The 25,475-nt window shown below is 41.9% G+C and overlaps 1 protein-coding gene across 1 annotated transcript; it reads right to left on the reverse strand.

The window, feature by feature from the left end:
• Positions 1-187: 187 nt before the first annotated feature.
• On the reverse strand, positions 188-25,475 carry LOC104081711 (pleckstrin homology domain-containing family H member 1-like; the record flags this gene model as incomplete). The annotated part of the gene is made up of 12 exons (XM_009584553.1): positions 25,350-25,475; positions 19,583-19,645; positions 16,388-16,537; positions 13,151-13,234; positions 11,496-11,577; positions 7,690-8,699; positions 5,246-5,324; positions 4,528-4,616; positions 3,826-3,976; positions 2,650-2,789; positions 1,801-1,911; positions 188-274 (listed from the first exon to the last, which is right to left on the reverse strand). Coding segments are annotated over exons 1-12 (2,172 nt in total), but the record flags the coding sequence as incomplete, so codon positions are not given.

The raw sequence follows: 25,475 nt of genomic DNA on the forward strand, positions 1-25,475 counted from the left end.
AGGAAGTTATCTTCCACACACTCCACACTTCCACATACTCCACACACTTCACACTTCCACACACAGGGGCCAGATAAAGTTAGCTCATATCAATTGAGACATACAGTACCATTCAGCCTGAAGTAAGTGTGCTCTCACCCAGCCACCGAGTGTGTGGATATCTGCAGGATGAAAAAGCAACACTTACTTGGAATGTTTGGGACCCTTCACCTCTGACAATTTGGCATGAGGAATTCAGCTCCATCTGCCCTTGTGGTTTGCGGATAACATCACTCTGAGGAAAGAAAAGCAAACAATTTTTTAGTAGGAAAAACACTCACATGGGTCTTACAGAACTTAAATACAGCGTAATATGCACGTGCAGGTTGGAGTCTGCATTCATGAGCTGGAAAGGACAGCTGAAGGTTGCCAGGTTGAATACGAGACAGTGTGATCCCATTGCAATGATGAAGCAAAAGACTCCTCAGTGGTGGCAGACAATATAACAAGGGTAATGGTGACAAATACTGTCTTACACAGTTCAGATTGGACATTAGGGAAAAACAAACAAACAGATAAAAAAATTCCTTTCTCTACTGGGAAGGCAATACAACACCAAACAGGTACCCCAAAAGTGGCTGAATTTCCACCTTTGGAAGTTTTCAAGATTCAGCTAGGCAAAGCTTTGGGTGGTTTGATCAACAGCTGGTGACAGTCCCTCTTCAATGTGTCAGTTGGACTAGGGTCTTCCAGAAGTCCTTTCCAAACAACAGTCTAAATTCTGCATGTTTATGAAATTATTTTTTATATGTGTGTATGTATGTATACAATATATATGTATAATTTGCTTGTGAAATCTGATGGATAAGCCTAGTATCAGAAATAAAGATGCATTGTGCACTAAGGTGTATTTTTGTCTTGTCAGACTATAACGACAACTGAAAAAATAAAAAAGTTGAAAATAAATCTTCTCAATGTTCCTGACTTGTAAACAAAGATGTTTATATACCAGAAATACTGTGTAATTATGCAGGTACGGAGGAAATTACTATGTCCAGAAGAAAAAAGTATGGAAGGTGAATATGCCTAAATATAATTCTCTGTAATGTAGCTAAGTACAGCAGAATAATGAAGGCCAACAATAAATGTATTTTACTGTATATACAAATTTTGAGTGCATACTGCTAGAATTTTTAAAATAACATAACTTTGTTTGAAACAGTTGTGAGTTATAAAAAGTATTTGGAAAGGTCTGAATGCACAAACATGCTTTCTCAATATTGTTTCATTGATCATTGTAAGACAGCATTTTGCATGAAAGCTTATTTTCAATTTTACCCTAGTTTTCTAATACTTCCATGTCCACGTGGGAGGGTGAAAAATGAAAGAATCCAGCTTTCTTCCCCCTGAAAGTTGTAGTTTTCCTCAGAGCCCTGTATGCTGACTGATGAGTATGTATCTGCACCCTCCTGGTATTGTAATTTATTTTTCCTTTATTTTCATTTTAAACACGACCAAAGATGGGCCATGGTATGCCTTCTGCTTTTCGTCATGTGTACAAAGTTAACCAGTAGGTGTCAAGCTTCTGACCTTCTGAACAACCTTTCATCTCCTGGAAACTGCCACCACAAGGAGCTTCCCTGCCCACGCAGAGACCCACGGTTGAACCTGTGGGTCAGACATAAAGCTCTTTGGCAGGACATTTTGGGGGAAGCTTGCCCATGGCTGTCCACTCTGCCAGTGGTATTAGCCTGGAACCAGCTCTGCAGACAGCATTCCCCTGTGCCTCCACACAGGAGTAAATGTATCCCAGTGACTCACCGGAGACTTGTAGTACATGATTTGTCTGTTTCTTAGAACAAACCATCGTCTCTTCCACATCTTCACCTGGCTGCCCATTTTCAGCAAGTAACCTGATTTCTCCATGGGTTCCTGGAGGCCAAAGAACAAGGCGGCGAGAAGGTTATCTTGCACCTCTCAAAACACAAATGAAAGAGTGCTGAAGTCAAGCTCAGACATTTGCTGCATCTCCATCATTTTCTGCTTTACTCTGCCAGATGGAAGTAGCAGCCATCCAAGGTCAGTGCTCTCTGCTCAACTTGGAGAGAGTCCTAGACTATCTGTGTAGCTGCAAATACCACATTGTGTTGTTTTAGTAAAGAAGGCATCTGAAGATCATTTCGTTGGTTGTTTGATACACTGAAAACTTATTTGTCTTCCTACCATAGCAGTGATTTTCCAAAAAAAGTGAAGGCTGGCTCTAAGCCATGATTAGAACTCCTGTTCCTCATCTGCTTCATCTCTTACATTCAAGAATACAGAATTTAATGCTGCCTGTGTTTGAGGTTTTTTCCTAGGCCAAAATATTCTATCCTTTCTCCTTCCTTCCTCTGAATTTCCAAACTTGTTTTGTCACAAAAGTGTAAGGCCATCATTACAGGAAACCAGTACCTGGATGCTTATATTTTTATCTAACCATGTAACAGAAATTGCACCTTCTTCTGAAGCATCAGATAGTGTCTTTTGATACAAACCAGCTGGACCAACAGTCCAGTCTGTTGGAACATCACTTTGCACGGGATAACTAAATATACTGTAGTTATGCTTTTTCTCTTTCAAGGCCAAGGCTCTGTTTGCATCCCTTCACAACTGTGAGGTAGCAAGACTTACAGTACAGATTCCACCATCAGTGGAATAGGAAGATGTTCGCTGTAGCTTATGTTCTGGCTCTGAATAGTCACCATCCAAGGAGTAGGCATCAGGAGGGATGGCATAGTCACTCTCAGAGCTCAGTGAGGACATAGATACACCTGTTCGAAATAAAGGGAAGAATGAGGATCACGGCTAGACAGAAACATGCACTGAATACTGCACACTCTGAAAAAAGTTTTTGAGTTCACCATTAAGGCTTTTTTGTTCAAGAACAACAAATCAGATCAGACTTCAGAAACTCAAACCCCACTAACCAAACTTCTGAGACCTTTTTTTTTTTTTCCTAGGAAGACAAGTGGTGAAAGTGAGTTTTGGATACTGACAGTGAAATAAATTTGTTTTGTTGCCAAATAAATAGAGATTAAAAAAAAAAAAAAAAGAAAAAAAAAATATATAAAAATAAACAGACTTGTTATCTAAAGCACAGACATGCAGTTTTCAGCTTGGAAACATCCATTATAAAGCCTCAAGCCCCTCTCATTCAAACTAAAGAAAAGGCTGCCTCACCAGCAATAGGGCTTTGCTTTCTGTGAGTCTTCCACCACCGGTCCATGGCAATGCACAGACATATCAGCCAATGCATCACAACAGAAGTTAAGGCCACATGAAACGGGACTCTATTTTATTGACTACCAATTGTAATGAAAATTCCACTCAAGGATCCAGTTTAACCTTCCCAGCAGTCAAGAAAAATTAATTTTCCTAGTCAGAACCCAAATTACCTGATGCCTCTCAAAGACAGGAAAGATTTGCTTACTGATCAAGAAATTATCAGCCAGTGACAGAGACAAAAACCATTTTCTTTAATGTGTCAGTACGAGCTTGCTTACATGGAGAAGTCAAACAAAAGGTATGGATGGCTTCACTGGATCTGTGATGAATTTGGGAGACCAATCCTTTCCACAGTCTTAGCTTAGCAATTGCCTGGATGGAAATCTACCAGGAGTAAAAACCCATCTAAGAGGACAGGTTTCTATTGAGTAGCTGTTGATGTCTGCACACATTCTGGGAGAACTCCTTATTAGCATCACAAAGGCTGAGCATTTGCCTGTCACCGATGATGCTGTTCAGGACATCTTGCCTCACCCGTGAGGACAGAGTTCATGTTGCTCAGCAGCAATACTCCCACTTTACCTCTCTTCACTGCACGAGGGCTGCCTGGTATGCTAGCTTTCCTGTTCTCGGATCCAGCAGTAGAAGTTCTGAAGCTGGCATGGGAGCCACAGTCATCATCAGAGCCTGAAGACTCATCTAAGAAAGGCACATTGCTGATCTGTGTGGCTTTCTGGAAAACAGACCTGTATGGTCAGTGTGTGAAGGAAGAGTTTCCCCGGGTCAATCCCTGCTCAATAAGGAGACAGAGCAATCAATGCAGGCCCTTCATTTTCACTCTGCCTTGCCCACTACTGTCCCAGGGCTCCTCATTTCCTCCCCCTTTCTAGTCTGAGAACTTCCAAGCTGGACTCTCTAGTCTGATCTGTTTGGGTCTCCTCTGGTTACACCCTCCTACGGTTCCACAAGCCCTGTGTGTCCCCCATAAGCTCTCAAGGGCCCTCTTCCATTTCATTCTCTAGGCTACAGCCACTACCACCCCCTAGGTTTCTACAGCATCATAGTACACACTGCAGCTTCCTGGACCAAAACTTGCTGTAACGTTCTGTATTCCTAAATACATTTATCATCTGTTACTCCTTCTGCATTCTTTTGGTGTCCAGTACTTCCTGGCATTCTCTAATTTTCTTTCCTTCACTGCACAGCTTCAGCTCGTTCTCTATCAAATTACTGGCAGCCCTGGACCATGCTTTTCATAAGAGGAAAAGTGAAGTAACTCCTTACCCCCTTCAGCGTAGTGTAGACTGGCACTGTGACGTTTCTGTAGATGAGACAGGTAAATGGCCCAGAAGTTGAACGCGAGAAATTGGAAACTGGGAAAATTCAGAGAGAGGGCAAGAGAGCAAATAATACAAACTGGTGAAAAGGAGGAGGTTTTAATGGAGAGGTACATGTATGCGTGTAAGAACCGATGTAGGCTCTTGGAAGGCTACAAATAATGGACGACTGCCATCCTGGACAGTTCGGCCTGAGAAAGGCCAGGGGATGTGTTAATTACATACAGCTCCCAGAGACAGCTGCAATGCTCCCTCCATTTAGCCTGTAAGACATCTTGCCCACCCTGTGCTCCCCATGGTACAACGGCAATCCAGTGCACCATGTCCAAACAGGTAAAAGCCGTAACAGGGGAAGATGATGGTGAATCACAAGACTAAAAGCAGGTCAGAGACATGCAGAGGCAGAACAGTGTCAGTGAAAGTGATGAAGGAGATAATGGAGTCTCTGAGGATGTCACTGAATGTAGAGGCTCAAATAGCCCAGCACCAACCATCCCCGAGATCAGATGTATCCTCCTCCCTTCCTTTCTTTATCGTGGCTATTTGCGAAATCAAATTTACTTTGAAAACAGGCAAGGAAATGAAGAAATGTGAACAGCCAGAAGCTCAGGTCCCACACTGTCACTGTAAACTGCCTCTAAGGATGGATCTCGTCTGGAACTTACAGCAGCTGGAAGTATCATTCAAGGTGGCCACTTCAGACAACCTCATGCCAGACTTGGCCACAGCATAGATTCGACTCTCCTGGAACAATAATACCATGAACAGCAATGGTCAGACAAAAACATGATTCCTGCAAAAAGAAATGCTCGTGTCACAGAATCACATCACAATCACACCTTTGGGCAGGAAGGAGGGGCCCTCTAAGAAAGATTGCTCTATGCCACCAGATGTTGGGTGAATGACCATTAGTGGAAATGTGCATCTGTGTGCAATTCCTGAATCACAACATACTTGGCTTATAAATGATGCAGACTGGAACACCTACATGCAATTATCAATAAATAACTACATCACAGCTTGGAAAAAGCTGTTTTTTCCACTTTATGAACAATGCATTAAAATGAATCAAGAACAGCCCTAAAACAGGACAATTTATTGAGTCACCACCTGCAAAAGATTCCCATTCTCTGATAAGGGAATGAAAGAAATGGCTGGAATGATCTCGATAAGCCTGTGTCTCAGTTATAACAACACATGGAGCTTTCAGTTCAAAGGATCTCCAAGTACTTCAAAAATTGATAAAAATTCCAAGGGGGGAACCCAAACCTGTAACTAAATGCAATGTTATAACTAAGACATCAACCAGTCCAAAATGGATAAAAATCAAAGCTAGGAATCCTCTTGCCGCTCCTTAAAGCGTACAACCAATCACTACCAGATAACACATATAATACATATACATGAAGGTACCTAAGACTGCAAAGTCAAGTACACCAAAAAAAGAAGTTACAGAATTAGTATTTTCTGTAGGGATATGCATTGTGATTTAGTCTCTAACGAAACATTATGTGCATTTTTTTCCCCAGACACTTCCTATTCAAGGCACATAATGGACATTTCCTACTGATTAATCTGTTATTTAATATTCTATTCATGCTTTAGTGTTTGATATACTTAAATTTGCCCTACTTGGATACATTTACTTGACTCTGGTCTGAAGACAAAATAACGGATTTTTCCTGTGGTGTTCCTGACTATAATACTATAATGCTTCATAAACATTAATAAAAATTTTACAAAAACCCTGGGAGGGACATGATGGGTGCTATTGCTATTTTCTAGAAGAGGAACTCAGAAGAGGAACTCAGACATAAGTTCTTTGAAGTATCCAATATCTTTGGAGTACCCATTTCAAGGTGTCCAAGACCTAACTTTTTGAGAATTTGGCATCATATAACATTGTTTATAATGAAAACAACTGAATACAGTTGCAGCAGAGAGTGCTCAGTGCTTCTCCAATCAAATTTACTTGCCAAACTCAAGTTAGACATTCTGAAGGTGTGTGTGATTATCACCTGTGAAAAATTTAGCTTAAGGGACTAGAGGAACCTTACATGGGAACTCTAGATCAGAGAAAGGAATAGTAGCCAATCTCTGAGATGTATTTCCCTTCTTCCAAGTGAGTACACTGTTCATGACACCTCTCTGACTTCTGCAGCAAATAAAACAGACATCCTGGAAACTGCAGTTTCTTTTACTATACTATCCAGCTTCATCCCCAGCACAGTTCCATATTATGGACTGAATGAAAAGAGATTCCTTTGGAAAAACAACTGTCATCATACTGGGGTTTAAATCGGTATCATAAAAGACACAGCCAAAGATCAGAAATAATGTTAAGTTTTCATCAAAAAAAATTTATAAAACATGAGGATTAACAATGAGTTCTTGATTTTGCACCTTCAATAAAACACTTGTTTGCCTATGCCTTTAAAAAAGCAAACTGAAAACAATGGAATTATCTCTTTTGATACTACATTGATTTCCACTAAGTTTATCAGTTAGATTGACACATTAGCAAGCAATCCAACCATCTGAACTCACAAGTAACTGAAAGTGATAATAACAGACTTCTCTCTCATGTGAAGTAAGCAATAGGACATGCATATTCACTTTACCAATGGTTTTCACATAGTTTTCCTGATAGCAGAAGTATACCATGAGATAGGAATGCTGAGATCTAATCCATGTATCTATTCTAGTATTCACAGCTTTTTCTGACCCTGAAACTATCTGGTCTGGTCTATTCATTTGCATTTATGACTCACTTTTCTATCTTAAACACATGACAACAGAACAAAGGATTAATTTTTGATGACCCATAAGGATAAACCACAATGCAACACCTCTTGACTTTCATTTTTATTCCTATGTTTCTTGAGTACTATTTTCTTCCATGGATTTTTTTTTTTCCCTTACAAAGAGAAAAGAACAAAAAAATTGTCAGTGGAACCAGCATGCCCCATGATCTGGAACTGTCAGACTAGGTGGTTCAGAAACATGACTGATGTCCACAGGAAACAATTGCTTGAGACCAAGAGCTGTCGTAGCCTAACTACTCAAAGATAAGCAGCACTTCTCAGACTATTGTCCTTGCATTTCTTACCCACGATGGGAATCTGTGCAGCGGTGGCGTGGGAGGTTTACCTCCTGGGTCAAGTACGCCAGCCTCAGAACTCACAGCTTCTCTTTGCCCTGTAGATAAGTGGTTGATTTCCTCACATGCTCCAGCTTCTTCCCTCACCGGGCCACGTTCTGTTTCCATCTTCTCCAGTACCCCATCATCATCAATGTCTGTCTCCTTCACTTGCCCATGGCAGACTGGAGAGTCTGTTATGGGCTGGAAGATGCTAGCCTCTAAGCTCATCACAGGATGGAAAGAATTAGCCCCTGGCTGTGGTTGGCTGTAATGTCTCTTGGCTAGTTGGATACTGTCTCTTGGTGTACTGGGAGTTCGTATTTTTGGAAAGGTCATACTACTGCCAAGGCCACATTCCCTCCCTGGACAGAAGGAATGTGCTGTAACAGCTGATGTTGACACAACCAGGGGTGGCTCAGAAGTTTGGAGATGGCTCTCAAGCATGCTCATTATTTCTGCTGAAGAAGAGGAGGCCAGCCGGTGCGAGCGGAATCTGGCACTCAGATCATCAGACAAGCGGGTGCCATCCAAAGCCACTGGTTGCAAGGTGCTCACAGCACTACTGTTTCCTTCCAAAGATGACTGGAAAGTCAGAGCCTCAAGGATTCTTGTGGCCTCAGCTGGAGGGTCCAGTGATGCGGGATCAGAGCACCTCAACCGGTGTTCAGAACTTACGGCTGGGAATACATCTTTCTCTGTGGAGAGATTCCAGCTTGATGGGCCAGACATGAGCTTCAGCGTGCTCTGGGAAAGCAGAGATTTATCCTCTCCATCCTCAGTAAAGGTGTCATTGGCAAGGACTATGTTTGCTGTAGAGAGGACATGTTTGGTAGGTCCTGTCTGACACACCTGTCTGAAACCAGGTGCAAGGAGCACAGATTTCTGGTCTATCTTCTCAGCAAGAGAGGCCTGTGATGCTCTGGGCTTCAGAGAATTACAGCTCCAAAGAGATTCAAAGGGAGGAATGCTGGTCATATCTACAACGGAGGAGAACATATGGTTAGGGCATTCAAATGCTTTACTGTCTAAAATGTTACTTGCTAGTGTAAGTTGTTCATGTCAGTTGTACTTTAATAGCACCCTGGCTTGGTTAGGACTTTCCATACAGAATGGAAAGGAGATGGCTGGGCACAGCTATAAGAGAAGTGCTATATATTTGTAATTAGGAATAGGACAGAGAAGATGAATAGGAAATGATTAACTGCTGTTTCTTACAGAAGCGGAATTAAGGGGTGCCTAATGAAATTATCAGGCAGTGTGTTGAAATTTACAGAAGGAAGGTTTGGTTTTTTTTTTTCCCCCAAACAAAAAAGGAAATAGAATGCTGTGGTGTCCAAAAGATAGGCCAGAAAAAGTAATTTATCAGTGGTACAAATAACAGTTTAGACAGAAGTTCTGGCCTAGGAGCTTCCTAAAACACTGACAGCAGAAGCTGGAAGGGTACATGGAGAGAAGGACAGCTCTACTTGCAGTATTTTCTATGCTCTTTCCTGAAACATCCACAGCCAACCAGGAGAGAGGATACTGGGCTAGGCAAGCTTTCAGTCTAACTCAATATAGCAGTTTTTACTCTTGCCTATCCACGATTACATCTCATCTCTTCTCTTAAAACAGCCATGAGAAGAAAGTGCACCTATCCACACAATACTTTGTCAAAAACCATCTAAGTGGCCAGAACACTGCTTAGCATGGCTTTTGACTTCAATGGAGCCACAGTGATTTAAGCCATCAAATAAGCTGGTACAGTTCCTCCCATTCCTAGGGGCTAGGTGAGGCTTCCAGCATATGTATGGAGACCTTTTTAACCATCACACCAATCAGCGAGGTTACTCTCTTTTCAAGAATTTCCCTAGAGCTTTTTGCTATCCTTTTGTGCTATATGACCCAAGCAGTGCTTTTTGTCAACAAGTTTTATAATAGTTACTTACATGTTTTTGCTGTAAAAACTTCCTTTTCTTTATTTTTTTCTCTGCCCCTTCAGTTGCTGTATTAGAAGATGACATAATAGATCCTAGATTGCCTCCACTGTTCTTTGTCTATTTAGTACCTATACTTTATAATTCTTCCACTTTCTTCCTTTCCATAAATACTAGATTTAAAGACTATCTCAGTTTTACAGGTTGTGCTGAATAGCAGCTTTAGGGTATAAGAACATGTGGATAAAACTTGGAGTGGCAGAGGATGTTACTTCACTTTATGATTTTGATTGACCTCGGCATTTATATATTGCCTAACTGAAAAGAACCAAGTCACAAGATGCTTTGGAAATTGCATAAATATGGGTGAGTGTGACTCTGCACAGCTATCGCTGAAAATGCTCCCTGAACATCAAACTCTACAGGCATTGCTTAACCACTAATGGGACTTACAAGGAAGTAGAAACAAACTGAAGACACAAAGTAACAGAGGGAAGGGCAAACTGCAGAATAAATCACTGTTGATTGTGGAGAGGATGAAACCCGCTCTTGGAAACACAGCTGAGAAAAAGACAACCATGAGAGCCTGACCTTGGCACTTAAGTCACAAGGAACTGAATGCTAACAAAGCTATTCCTAACACATAACGCTGGCACACACAAATCCTGGCACACATTTTTCCCTGCCCCGAGGTAAATCATTAGTGTAGACTGAAAAGAGGCCATTCATTTTAAATATTTTTGACATTTTTGCAGCTTCCTAGATGTGAGAGGAGATGAAGCAGAGGAAGCTGTTACTATTAGCGTGGCAAGCAAGAAGACATTTGACTCTCTGCAGAGGCCTCTGAATTCAGCATGGCACAGTGAGACTAGTGGGGGATAAGAGGAGAGGACAGAGCTGTTTACTGCCCAGAGAGTTGGGATCCAGGGAACACTTAATACCAGATTATTAACGCAGCTTACCAGCCATTCTTTTTTTGTAAACAGCCAGAGCCAGAGGGGATGAGAAAAACCCAGTCATAAAGCATTTAGCTAGAAACGTGGTGGGATTTAGAAGGAATTTTGCCTTATTCCCTTGCTGTGGAGTGATAGGAATGCCAGAAAGACTTCTGCAGGAAAGAAATGCCCCCTGCCTGCATGCCCAGTGAAGTTCTGGAAACTAGCTCATCTTACTGTGACCAAACCAAGCTCATTAAAAAAAATAGGAAGAAAATGGTTAAGAGAGAATTTCCTCTTCAAATTGTGTTGTGATGAAAGGTGCTGATTTCAAGCCCTGGAGACCAAAGTTCTCCATCTACCCACCAAACAAGAACCAAAAAAGCACAAGCACCGTAAGCAGCTTTCTCCAACCCAACCTGATAGCACAGAGGAACCCAGCTTCTAAAGGCAGACCAGACAGCTTCTGCCTTGGCCCATTCAGTCCTCACTTACTCAGCTCACATGCCAGCTGAGGTTCTGTGGGGATGAGGGTAATTCGCACGTGGAGGTAAAGTGAAATACCTCAGGGACTTCTACCCTGCACCACTGAAGTGAATGGAGAGTTTTGCTATGTATTTCAATGAGTGCTTCTAATTCAGGAGCTCAGTGGCTTATTTTAATGGCAAAAGCAGATTCTGGGGAAAGAAAAAAAAGGGGTCTGTGTTCAATCACTGGCGGGAAACCAATTAAGAGTTTTTAAGGCAGGTAAGCAATGTTATTCCCATCTTAAAAATGGACCCACTGAGGAACAGAGCAATTCTACTTGCTTGCTCACTGTCACAAGTGCTAATTTCTCACAAAGTTAAGAATACAACCCAGGAATGCTGACTTCCACTCTTGTGGTGGTTACTAGGCTACAATGCTAGGTGAACACATTTACCTTGCAATGTATCCTGAAGGGCTTCAATTTGCTCCGTCAGCCTCTGATTACAGTTTTTCAGGTGGTAATTTTCTAGCTCAAGCTATGAAACAACAATAATAAAAACTGAAAAATAATGCAAAACTGTGTGTGCGTGTGTTCCACTATACAGAACATGTCTTCATCTTTATTACATTCAAGTGTCTGAACAAGAAAAGGAAAAAAGGATGGGTGAGTCTACCAGTCACCTTGAAATCTTCCTCCTCAGCCTCTCTATTGGACAACCCACTTAAACACTTTGCTGTGCTTTCTCAAATAGCCTCTGTATATACTATTCGCACTTCTCAAATAGGTCTTTTAATTTCCTTCCCTGCTATTGTTTAGCATTTAATCCTGTTCCAGAAATAACTGTCATGAAAGAGACAAGCAAAAAACTTTTACCCAGAAGGAGCATTTTTCCCTCTCACCCTGTATGTGGTAAAAGGAGGTCACCTGGATCCAGGGGACCAAAGAAAAAAACCCAAACATTAAGGGTGCATTTACATTTGCAATTAGTGCACGAGTGATTCTTTGCAAATTTGCCTTATGTCTTGCTTGAAGTGTCTCAGCACACATTCTTAAACACAGCAGTGGTGCACCCAAAGAGCCTTCCCTCTTGATGGAATCAAAGTTGAAATAGCACCCATGGTGCTGTCTAGAGCAACCCATTTGCAACACAGATGCAAAGTCCTTCAGTTGGCAGCGGTGCGTGGTATGCACCTAGAATCAGCATCTGGCATGAACTTCATTGCCAGTAAAGCCACAGTGTGAATGTATGGTCCTGGATTCACAGCAGGTCACACCAAGTTAACCCCTGTGCTTCCTCCTTTGCGCTGCACCAGTTAGTAATGTAGATGCACCTTAAGTTATCTCATATAGGAGAATGAAAGAGAAGTAGCACTGCAGCTCAGTGAATTATCTAGGCAATCTAATGAGATTACAAAGTCACATCATAACACAATTAGTGCCCACAAACACTGCTTCTTCAAACTCCAACAAATTCCCTTTCTAGCATAAACTGGGAAATCTATGGCTTTAACTTGGAATAAAAGGGAAGGACCAGATAGCCCCACTCGCAGTTGTAAACTATTACTGCATCTTTAAAACTGCATGCCGACCCATTGCTATCTCTCAGTTTTTCTAGAGGGTACTGAATTAGGCCCAGATAGAGGCATAAGTCCACAGGATGGATAGGAGGGAGAGGTTAGACATGAGAAAACGTTGCACAGTAAGAAAACAGCATTAGTCAGAGATGGCAAATTAAGGAAGAGCAAAGGATGTGTTTGTGTCACAGCTGCTTTGTCAGAAAAAGAGACAGAAACTGCACCCAGAGAAAAAAGGGAGAGGCAGAGGAAAGCTAGGTGAAAGCCATTTGTGACCAGTAAATCTTCTTCAGAGACTGCTTTCGGGCGTTAGTGACTTCACAGTCATTTATAGTTTGCCCAAAGCAGTAAGTAGCCCTCAGTAAGAGCGATGACCCTAGCTCTGCAACTGAGTGTGTGTAGGGCCAACAAGCAGAAAGCCTCTGTGGCAGATGGACTGTCCTCAGACTATTGTCCTACACAGGAGCCCACTGGCAGTGAAGCCACTGTACCTAGTCATAGGCCTTGAAACCTGGCAGCAAGCTAAAGACTCACCTCTCTCAGCTTAAATGTTACCCACTCTTTGATCCTGGCAGCTTTCTCTTGAACAATTTTGGCTTCCTCAGTTCTCAACTGTTTCTGTGCCAAAAAAAAGATTAGATGCGTTAGGAGAATACAACTAACTGTTCTTAGTAAGTTACTGCATCAGGAGTGACTTAAACATTGAAGCTCCCATTCCAGACATAAGATTTAAGACTGCTATTTGGATATTATTATTTAGCCGGCCTCTGAAAAATCAATCTCTAAGTTGTCTTACATGGTCCCTGGAGTCAAATTCAGAGGGTTGTTTCAAGAGTTTGTGGTGGAAGAGCAATATCCAGCTCAGATGATTGCCCACCTACCACAGTTTCTTTTTAGTACAGTCTGGAACTTTTCCTGTTTTAGATGCTTTTGCAACATTGCTGTTTGCTGTTGAGCATCTGTAGTGTTCCCCCAGCCTACACACAAACACATTGTTGGCTGAAGTTGATAAGAATTAAGCAGTGCCTGTAAGTGATTTATAAAACAGTGTAATTCTTCCAAGCAAAAGGGATTCAGTTGCTGCAAGCACAGGTGTATAGACTTTAATGGTGCATGAGATGGAAACTAATACCAACAATGTATTTAACACACACACACACAATATTCTCATTGAGAAAGTAAATAAAAAAAAAAAAAAAAGATTGCAGACCCAGGATAAAAAAAGCTCCAAAACTTGACCTTGAAACACTAAGACCTGCTATGAGGTTTTGAGATGGTGTAAGTGGTTGTATGTTTACATACCCATTAAAACAGGTTCTAGTCCACACAAAGGTGTTATGGGAATACTGTTGATTTGCACAATGAACATTTTTCCCCAAGTATCTGCTTGGGCAATATTGCTACAACATCATTTTTGCAGCTGTGTTTTCTCAGCAACATTTTTTTTCCTTTTCTGGGAATTTCCTTTGAAAGATGCTGGATGGCTACGATCACCTGAAGCCTTCTGTTCATCTCCTGTGTGGCTTCACCAGAAGCAATGTCACTGAAAGGTCTCCTATCTACATAATGATTTAAACAACTACAGGAGAAATCAGTTCTGAGAGAGGGAGGGGGAATATACTCTGTATGGTACATTCAGCCCTGGTTTCTCTAATTAAATGGACAAAGGTAATACCTTCCGGTAGCAGTTGGTGATTTCCCTGCTCGATTTTCTTTTTCTGATGTGAACAAATATCAGTAATTATGATAATAAAAGTGTCAGTGCTTCCCTCCCCACCCCCCTTTTTAAATTTTTCACACTGAAGAGTGTAAGCTCACTTAATGAATACCATATAAATACACAGTAGACTGCAGGAAATTCCCCACATCTTCACATCACTTTTAATCACCACGTGCTATTCATCACCACAACTGCACATTTAAAAGCTCTTATTCAAATATGTTTACCGACTTTAAAATAGGCCTTGCCAACATTATGGGTAGCAGTAACATTTGTAGTTGAGCATAATGAAATAAAAATAATCAAATCTGATGCTTCAAGAGGAGGATTTATTTAGTTTTTCTCCCTGAATATGGCTGTGTATGTTCCGAATCATCAGGTACCAGCCTTTGCTGGAGTCAGAATATTAGACGTGCCTACTGGTCTGAAATGATCTGGCACATATAGTGGATCTACCATAGTCCTCTGGATATCCATCACATGGGCAATGCCTTTGAATCCCTAATGACCTGGATTTGCCTCAGATCAGAGACCAAGAGGTAAAAGATTCAGAATATTGCTATGCTACACGGTGAAGTGCAATGCCAAGATTTTATTTAGAGTCTCTAAAGTAGGATAGTGACATGACAACAGCATTGTCACAGAGCTTAGTAAGCCCTGCCTCTAAGCAGAACCAATTCACTCAGGCACAGCACCCGTAGATGCAGTTATTGTGCTTTAAGATCCAGAAGCAATTAGACGTTCTTTGTGTCCCATGCTATTGTGTGGTCCAGACATGACCTCAGTGTTCTCTTATTAACACTCTGAACTCCACAGCTCTCCCCATCCCAGTAAAAACAAATAGGATGCCTTAGTGACCAGGGACCCTTAGTGACTTTCCACCGTCCCATCCCATTCTGAAACTTAACAGGTGACCTGATAAAGAGTGTTTCTTGTCTGAAATTGTTAAGCTTCGGCTTTCATTTCTAGAATCTCATTTTGCCTCTTGTTGCTAGAATAAAAAGATTTCTACTAACAGAATATTTTTCCCACTTGTGTTTGTTGATTTTAATCAAATCACACCTCGCATTTTTTAATAAATCAAAATTTCTTCCATCTTTGATTGCAAGAGCTGCTTCCAGACCTTGATCACTATTGTAGCTCCTTCCATACACCTTCTTTCTCTTCCAAAATGCAGAAACTTCATCTACATTCTGCCTGAGCAGGCTGGCCTGGGGAAGTGACCTGAGACCCAGAGCATTACAAAGACCTGATGCCTGACCTCCACACTACACTTGGTCTGAGTAAGTTCAGGCAGCTTACCAATCTATTTTGCTCTTGAAATAGGTGACAATTAGTTAAATGTAAAATGTAACTCATGTGGCAAAGTATTTTTTTGTGTAAAATTCTAATGAGCTATTTCCATTTAGAAGTAATTTACTTAGAAACATATAAGAACACCTCATTCCTCATGTTATAAAGACTAGAGGGCAAGGCCTTTACTAGAGTCAAAATACAAGGCCTGCTGTAGATGTAGCTCTTTCCTTCCACTAACTGAGAATGGAAAAGACTAAGAACTATCCATACTGGGAAACAGCTACTCTTTTATAATGAGGACATCTGACAAGAGATGAACTATGCTAAAGGATTGCTGAAGACTGGGAAAAGTCCTTTCCCAAGAAGCAGCATATGCCGAGTCAGAGATGGGCTACATAATGATTTTGCAGAGAATCTATATGCTAGGAAGCCAGAAAAATACAGAGACCAGACTCTAGCATTACAATTTAGGGTCTCAACACTGACTCAACACTAACATAAGGAAGTTCTTTAAGAACATTGACCAATTTCCTATAATGAAGAGACAAGGGCTACTACTGAAGCTGAATGGATGTTTTTGTCTGAAAAGAGAAAGGAAGGAGACGATCTTACACTGAGCAGGGCATCATTTTACAGCTGATCTGAAGGCATCTGAGAGGCTAATATGTAATGGAGACACAATCCGTACCTTTGAAACATACAGAGTCCCTCCAACTCATGAAAGCTACAGGTGTCGCTGTAGAAAATATCTTTACCTGTTTTGCTAGCTGTGTCTCCAATCTGTTGATCAGATCCTCCTTTCCTTGCACTGTGCCCATCAGCTCTTGGTATTTCCTGTGCAGAACGCTGTCTGATTCACCGGTCTTCACGTTGGCTAGTTTTATCTTCTCTTCCATAACTTTGACCTGTAATGACAATCAGAGGGAGATAAAAAACCAAAACAATGCAAATGAAGGAGCTGCTTGTTTAGTTTACCCTAACTGAGGGTATTCGTGGGTTTCATATTTTCAAAGTTGGGAAAGGAAGGGAAAAAAAAAAAGTTCAAGTCACACAGTTTATATACACATATGTGAAAAGAACATTGTCCATTCATTTGTAATGCTGAAGCGGTAACAGATGCAAACTGAACCATGAACAGACAAACACGCTGTGGATTGTGAAAAATTTGCACGTTATATTATACAGGCTCTATAGTCTACATAGACGTATGAGCAAGGTACACCATATTTTCCTCCTTTGCAATACTGTGGTCAGCTTTTTACCCCATTCACTACCAAGGCATACACCACAAAACCCTGGCCATTTGCTTCAGATCAAGATTTCTATAGGGAAATGTACTGTGGAGTTCCTTCCTCCTCTTATCCCCAGCTTAGCCAATGTTTTGGCAACTTCTGGCTTTCTGACAAGTGTTTTCCCCAGACCTGCTACAGAGTTACCATGATAAGTATTTCAGAAGCTTTGCCTATCTTTGAGGTCCTGCCAGGGCCAACGCTTGTTCATCTCAGCAGAAATGCTCCTTCACTACAGACAAAGTTTAATGCACTAAAATCTAGCTGCTGCTCAAGCCTTTCAGGTTTTTAACAAATTTTTAAAACCTTTTTGCTTTCTTCCAAACCTATGTCTCTTGATATGCCAGTCTGTTTTATCATTACCTCATCCTGTTGCAATGGATTATAAGACTTCTCTTCTAAAGGTGAATGTATTTCCGCCAACTTAACTCAAACCTGCTAATTGCAGCATTTGATGATGGCAAATATCTGGTTCCAACACATCCCAGAGAGAATGAATCTGCAAAGAAACCAACTCCAGATACCACTAATTTGGCATGAGTTTGGAACCAGGAAGGCAGAATGCGGGCAATGATCTGAGCACTTCACTGTGCAAGAGAGTTACTCATGCTCTGTTGAGCAGCCTACACTTCATACTTGCAGAAGCTGTGTTTTGTCCTCCTGTCTGCCTGCATTAGGCAGAGAAGCAAACTGCCTCTTCCTCATACTGAATCAGAAAGGTAGGCGCCTAACATCCGAGCCAGAAAACTAAGCCTGCTGAGTCGGATGTGTTTTCATTGGAGTTTAGGGTGATTATAGTAAAAAGAAATGGCCCCTCCTTTCTGTCTGATGCCCAAATGCTGACTCTGCACTAGAGGCTCAGAGAGGGGACTACAAACATGTGATTTCCTTAATTGAGGTTGGCAGCTACAGGGAGCCCATTGAATTAACAAATCCAACCCACCAGACTCCTGGAGAGAACGATAACAAGAGATTTTACACTGGATGTGGAGCCCCCTCATTTGTCAGCTGCTTCTCATTCACAGTGAATATACTTGTTAGTGGAAGGCAATGGTCCTACTCCTTAGGCTGTCACTTCTTCAGGCTGTCAGGCAGCAATGAAATATTTCTCTAGGAACACTTATCTCTGGATGTGGATAAGGCTGCTGGAAAGGCAGACCCTACAACTTCGAGGGTTGCTAGTCTTTAGAACCTGCCAACACATGGCTGCAGAACTGCTGGTGGCAGGTGAGTGAAGGCAACCCTCATTTGTGCTGGTGGCAGGTGAGTGAAGACAACCCTCATTTCTCCTACACCTTCCCAGCCAAGTTCTCCCTTTCTAGCCCATTCTCTGACCCGGATTTGACTGGCTCTCCATCTGCTCCCTTGCTGTCATTGCATCTTACCATATCATGGACACTCTACTCCTGTCATTGAGGTGTCTGCTAGTGTGAAACCTCCTTCATTGGCCTGTGGCCATAACTACATTTCCTGCTGGTGCTGTCACAGTGACAATGTTACCTTTGCCTGTCTTGGTTGGGTGTGGACTTACCGTTACCACTCTCAAGAACAACTCTTGTTCTTGGCTGACAATTGCTGATCTAGCATAAAGGTCAACAGCATGGTGACTAGACATAGCATCTTTCCTATATTTAAGCCGGTCAGAAAAAAATCTTGACATCAATATCGAACTGGCATGGAATAGTACGTTCTGCAGACAGAACACCAGGTGCGTCAAGTTCTTGACTCCTAGGCAATATGTTTCCCAGTGCTTATAACACTGCCTATTCAGTCCTTCACTACTGAAGTCCTCTTTGACAGCCATTCTTGGCCATCTTGCACAGCTCTTAGTTCTGCGATTTAATCTCTGACTCAATGCTCAGTCCTGCAGCTCTTGCCCAGCTGGAGGGAGCTGGTTCACTTCAAACCTTCCCTTCAGCCGTGGTCTGCAGTGATGCAGGAGCTTAGACCATCTGGCCCTTCCTGGCTCTTTTGTTTTTACAATACTCCTTACAGCACAGACTGTACAACAGTCTGCTTCCCAAAGGTCCATTATTCTTTATAGCCTGTTCACAAGCTGAAGTCTCTCTCTCTCTCCTCTATTATTCAAGAATCATAGAAGGAATAGCTTAGACAATGCGCCTAATTTTTAGATGGTTACAATAATATGCAACGAATCCAGCTCTTACTGCTTTTCTCCATGGGCTTCCGAGCCAGAGCAGTAATCACTAAAAAGAAAGTCCAAAACAACTGATAGGTTTTGCAGACACACCCTTACTTCTTTCGCAGAACCTTCTCTACTTGTAGAGAAGTCCTTACCAGTACTCTTCAGTTTTTGTTTTCTGATGACCTGCCTGGCACCTCTATCTCTGCACTTTAATCCTGAGGTACAACATCCCCCTCCTTTTCCATAACCAAGCATGCCTATCATGGATGAGGGGGTAAAGGCTGTGAAGCTGAGAGGCAGACATAAGGTGCTGGTTTTCACTTAGGGTTGAAAGTATTTAGTAGCTTAGGTTCAAAGACCGGGAAGCAGACCAGAAAATCCGTTCACCACTGTAAATCAACGTTTCCCTAGCAGAGCACAGCACTGCAGAGTGCTGTCTGTATGCTAGACTGGACAGAATTTAGAGTAAGTTCCTGCTTGGCTTGTACCAGAGCAACCATAAGAGAATCTCTTACCTGTTTCTCTGCATCCTCAGCTCTTTGCTCTGCTTCTATCACTCTCTGTTCCAATTCCTGCATCTTCAGAGCCAGAAGGGAAGGAGGGGAGAGGGGGAAAGAAAGAAAAGAAATTAACATCACCTGGAAATCCACCTGTTTTACTCAGGAATCTTCCATTTCTTGTGCAGGTCTATAGATTTTTGGAATCTTTTGGGTTAACTGGACAGCTTTGATCAGGAAAAAAAAAGCCTTTGACCTTTTCCAGTCTTCTGCCCTACTTTGAATTTACCGGAACTGTTTTCTCATTAGTGAGCTTCATCATTCATTACACGGGTCAAGGGAATAGTCCCAAAGCCTTGACCCCGTCTCTACAATTCACACACCATGGGCTGTCCCTGCAAGAAGCCTGTCTACAGTACGTCATTCTTTCCCGTTTTTATTTCAGCTAGGATTCATTCACAGTGGTAAATAAAAATGAATACATCTTGGAAAGCTCACAGCAGGTTCTCTACAATGCCACATTATAACCAATGAATACTTTGCTTTGGCTTCAAAAGCATCACAGGCTCATAACTGACAAGATTAACAGTGATCTTAATTTTCCTATGCTTCTTTTCATTTTAAAGAGCTTTGCAAATGGACAATTCTGTGATTCTTTACCTAAGCATTGCTGCTATTGAAGTCAAAGGACACTGAATTTTATTCTAAATGTATATAAATCACTTAATTCTCAGTGAAATACAGATGTACCTGGTGTTCCGCTAACAACTTACCACTAGAGCCCAGCTTTTTTTTTTTTTTTTTTTAATAGCAACTTAGGATCTCATTCAGTGCTTGCAAGGTCATCTTCCACCACCTGCCCTGCTTCAATGGGTCTCAGATTTAAGCCCAGTAATATAAAGTCAGTGACACCAAGTTTCATCCATTAAGCTGCAAAATTCAAGGAATGCTTCACAGAGTTTCCAACATTTCTATTTGTGTTTTACTAATGAAGGAATGACACAGAAGCAGCTTCAGAAGGTTAAAAGAATCATGTTTCAAGCAGAAAACAAACCATAAGGGGAACTGAGCTCCTTTTCTCTCCAATGCATTTTATGATTCTTGATAAAGCACTGGAGCCAAGTATTCAGGTTGGTCACTATGAGGACCAATCCAATACTTCTGAAAATGGGACTTATTCCTCTTGGGTTGATCACCCAGAATGGAGATGTGTTTCTATTTCCCTTCCTTCAGATGGCAAAAAGATAACTCTCCTTTTCACACATACACATTGATCATAAGAGCAGACTGACACCTATTGACAAACATATCAGAAAGGTACATATATGTAGACACCTCAATGGTAATATAACTAAAAAAGCCATGCCATAACAAATTCAAACCATTTAGCAAGTGCCACATTTAGCATGATACCTCTCAGGTTTGCGTTTTCAGTGGAGCAATCAAGAACATCAGTCTATGGAGCTTAATATCCAAATCAAGGACATTTCTTTGGCAGAGGAACAGAGAGATGCCACAGAAGATTGCACAGACAGCCAAAGCTCCTCTGACCGAAGACCCAGCCTCTGAGAGTCTTGGTAGAGACCGAGCTCAAGGCAATCGAACATTGACAGCAGTGGTCTGGATTATGACACAAGTCTGTGTCCATTAGGAACAGTGATCTACCCGTGCATTTATCTGTTAGTCTCTGGGTAGTCATCGCCACAGGCAGGTAGCAGCAAAATATATTGGTGACAGACAGATGCTAACTGGAGACATAATACACCTTGCAAAAAAAAGACCGTTCATGAAGTAGCTTCAGAGTCAATGGCCTTTGCTAGTTTTCTGATGAATTGACAGGGTCTACATTCACAGCACAGACTTTAGATGAATCTCTGGTCCTTTTCCCAAAGGCTATGCTCTTAGACTAATAATTTGATCTTCCACAAGGCAGGCGATCTCCATGAAAGTCTCAGGTTATTTTAAGAAGACAGCACTGTTCTGACTGAAAAACTCCTTGCTGTCCCAGCCTCACAACAGTTTGCTTCGCATTGCTAGCAGTCCTGGTTCCTGATCAGGACAGAGAATGTATGTTGGGACCGCTCCTGATCACTAAAGAGTTATGAAACTTCTTGTGGAAGCAGGTTGACCTGGCTAAGTTCCAGTCAAATCAATTACTTTTGTCACCCTAATTCCCTCCGTGGTCTTAAATGAACTTGTACTTTTCTTAACTTCCTGTACTACATTGTTGGGCTGTCCTACTATGAACTATTAAATAACTGCTGTGTTTCTCATGTACGCAAAATGATTACTTCACCCATCCCCGGTGTCAGCTGTCTCACTGGGGTGCATTCAGATTTAATACATCCAGCTTGTAAGGCTCTTTCAAATCCCTCAATGAATTAATAATAATGCTCGGTATTTACATGGGTCCTTTCATTCAAAATGCTTTATAATTTGACAAATGCTACTAAGTAACTTGACCCAGGTCACACAAAAAACTTAGTGACCAAGCCAAATTCAAGTAACTCTTCTCCCAAACATTAGCCCAGACAGCTTGTATGGAGAGAAACAGGCCCAGTTGTATAGCCATGCTTGCATGAGACAAAAGAGACTTTTTCCAAATGTTCATTGTTTATTGAAGAAAGACAGAAGCAGGTTAAAAGCTACCCAGATGGCCCTTCTAAAAGCTGCAAAAGATCCTCCTATCAACCGTTCACACAGGCTTTCCCTCCCTGATGGGGAGTGAAAAAAGTTCCTGCATGTCTCAGACTCATTTTCCTCCTGTTCTCTTCCAGAGCTCACTCCTAACCAGGTCATCTTGCTGCCAAGGCAACGGCCCGCTACAGAGGAGTATCCCTTTCTTTGTGTGTGTACAAGAAAGTCAGAGTGGAAACAACTGCCTGTTTCCAAAGAGACCGGATCCCTGCTGATGTCCACAACAAGGCAGGACCCAGAGGTCTCATGCCCTGCGGGGATCCAGCAAGACGGCAGAGCTTTGTCTTGGAGGCCAGGGGCTGGGGTCCCTCTCCCGCGCCGAACCGCAGCCAGGCTCTGCGCAGCTTGGGCAGCGCTGCTGAGACCGGGCTGCCAACGTGGAAGTTCACACCATGTGAACTAGGGCACTGGCAGTTAAACCACTGGGCTTTAAATTCCTCATGTTCTGAACAGCGATCTAGATTATTCAATCTAAGCGGATTTTAAAAATCTGAAGTATTTAAACTGTTAGCGTGTATTGTACTACCAATGCCAGGCATGAGTGGTTGGGTTTTTTGTGAGTTAAAATAGTAAAATCTGCCTTAAAATCATAAACTTGATTATAGAGACTGATTTAAAATGTGGGGGATCATGTTTCCAAGCTTGTCAATCAGCAACTTCCAGACCCCTGAATCAACCTCTCTGATGAGCTAGTATCACACCCCTGTTAACATTGCCCTTTGCCTTCTCTGGCAAAACCACTTTTTTTTTTTAGTTAATTTTCCTGTTGCTGCAAACCATATCAAAGGATCTCAGGGGCAATGCTCACCACTGGTTGGCAACACAGCTTCAAACTGTGCCCATTTCACATTTTTCAAGATCTCCCCGCCCCCAACCTTTTTGAAAATGCAGTACTCTTTCAAATAAGTCCAAATCTCTTCATTCTCACAGATAGAACTGCAAGGGGAAGGAAGAAAAAAAAAAAAAAAAATCACAGTTGTTACAAAATATATGATAAAAATCCATGGAGTTGGCATCACTATGCATAAAGCATGTGTCTCCTTCAGTTCTGCATCACTGCCCATCTGACAACGAGAAGGATGCAGTGTGGACAGAAGCCAGTTGCTAGGACTGCTGGGGAGCCCTGTGGCACCTGAGGAGGGGGGAAGGAGGGTCTCTGAGCAAGTTGGTGCAGAGCAGTTGGCAGCCTGAGGCACGGGAGACTTCCCAACAGCAGTGTTCAGCATGAGCATTGTGTGCTGAGCACCTGCTCTGGTGCCTCGAGTCCACCTGCGTCAGGAGAGTCTGCTGGAGCTGCTCCACAGTCCCTGAGGCTCTCCCCTTCCCACATGACATTCAGAGTAGGGAACTGCAAATCTGCTAGCTCTTTGACCCTTCAAGTAAGCCTACAACGGCACTGCACAAGTAGTTACAGAGTAACCTGATCACTGAACCAAGCTGCTCCTTAATCTTAACAAAGGGAACATCGCTTTGACTGAAAGGCAGGATTAATGGCAGTCAGGCCGCTTCCTTGAGGAGCCCCCTGAAGCAGATGACAATTTCACTCTCTGCCATGGCCCACAAACCTCCCTAAAGAGAAAGCCAAAATATCTCTGGCAAGTCTCTTCTCCAAAAACAAGAAGTTTGATAGGTGGGTTTCTTTGTTTTGTGTAGGGGCAGTCAGGAAGTTTCTCAAAACAGGAATTAACAAAGCATGAGGCCACAGATTCCATACTGCAGCAAGCATAGAGTATTGCACATGAGTACTGGTTGTCTTTACCAGACCTGCGCCACATCTCTACATGATTTTTTTAATGTGCCTTTATCTAAATGGACTTTACGACCACTTTCAATGTTTTCCAAGGTAAATAATCACTAAGGTCCATCTCAGAAGCTACCATGAAAAGATGTAGAGGGTGTTTAGAATTGCATAATTTCTTAAAATATGAAGGGTGGAATGAATGTCTCATGTAGTATACAGCATTAGTGGAAATGTAATTACAGTGAAAGCAAGGATGAAAATTGCTCCGCTCCAAAGTAGATGTCATTTGGATGTTTTAACATTCAAAACCAAGAAACAAGAATATATACATAAAAGTTACATAATAGAAAATGGAGCAAAAGCAAGTTTAGAACATATCTGTCATCAGGTACAGCTTAAAAGCGTTTGGAGTAAACTGCAGTCAGTTGTAAAGATTTCAACTTCATTAGCAAACTGACTGAAAGAAACTGTTCTCACTTTCCAATAGTAATTGAACATCTGAGCAATCCTGGACTGGGCTGTGATAATGTAAGCCACATTTTGAAACAAAGAAGGAACCCCACAGCAACCTACAAACTTGGATTTTATGCAAATTAGAGGTTAGTGAAAAAGCTTTAATTCAAATTCAAAAATAACTTGATTTAAGGTAAAGAAAAAACACCAAAAATCCACATCATGTTAGAAACAAAAAAAAAAAACAACAACAACAACCAACAAAACCCTCAAATCTTTGCCAGTCCTCTCCCCTAGGATTCCAAATGAGTTCACTTAGTGTGCTTGAAAGAGATTAGTAGGAGATGCCTCTAAAAACCAGACAGATGCCATGCAAGTTTCTAACATCCAGATCTCAAAGTATCTCAGTCCTGCTCTTCAGTAACCCCAGAATGTTTTGACAGGATATGCAGTGTTATTCTAACACTATGGCAGAACATGTACCCCTGTCCAGCCTTTTAATATTACAGCATGAGTTGCACGCCTGTAAGCTTTTCTATCGCCAGCCAAGTCCCAATCCTGCTGTTCTTATCCAAAATATCCACCTTTGCTCTGCAGCTGCCTCAGTCACTTTAGATATCCAGAATCTTGCTGGTACAGTGTTTTCCAATAGAATCTGAATACCTAGTGATTTTCCAGTAAACAAGGCCAAATTCTTATTTTCATTAATGCCACTTTACACCACTCTGACAGGCACATCTCTGTATCTCAAGTGATAAGCAGACTGCAATGACATACTGTAATCAAGAAAGCTTCCCCAGTGCAGGTAACAGTTTTATTGGATGGCTCAGCATTTAGGGATTTTTTGCTTTCATGTCATAACTCAGTGCGAAGCAGAAGCCACCACTGCCTCACCTTCTCAGCTAACAGCTCTCGGATCTTGCTTGCCTGTAAGCGGAATTTGAAGAGCTGGGACTCCAATGCAAGGCATCGCTTTTGCCAGTCCATACAGCTGCCATTCTCCACTGTGAGTTCTGCCAT

Source organism: Fulmarus glacialis, unplaced genomic scaffold (assembly GCF_000690835.1).
Source record: "Fulmarus glacialis isolate BGI_N327 unplaced genomic scaffold, ASM69083v1 scaffold10149, whole genome shotgun sequence".
NCBI classification, from domain to species: domain Eukaryota; kingdom Metazoa; phylum Chordata; class Aves; order Procellariiformes; family Procellariidae; genus Fulmarus; species Fulmarus glacialis.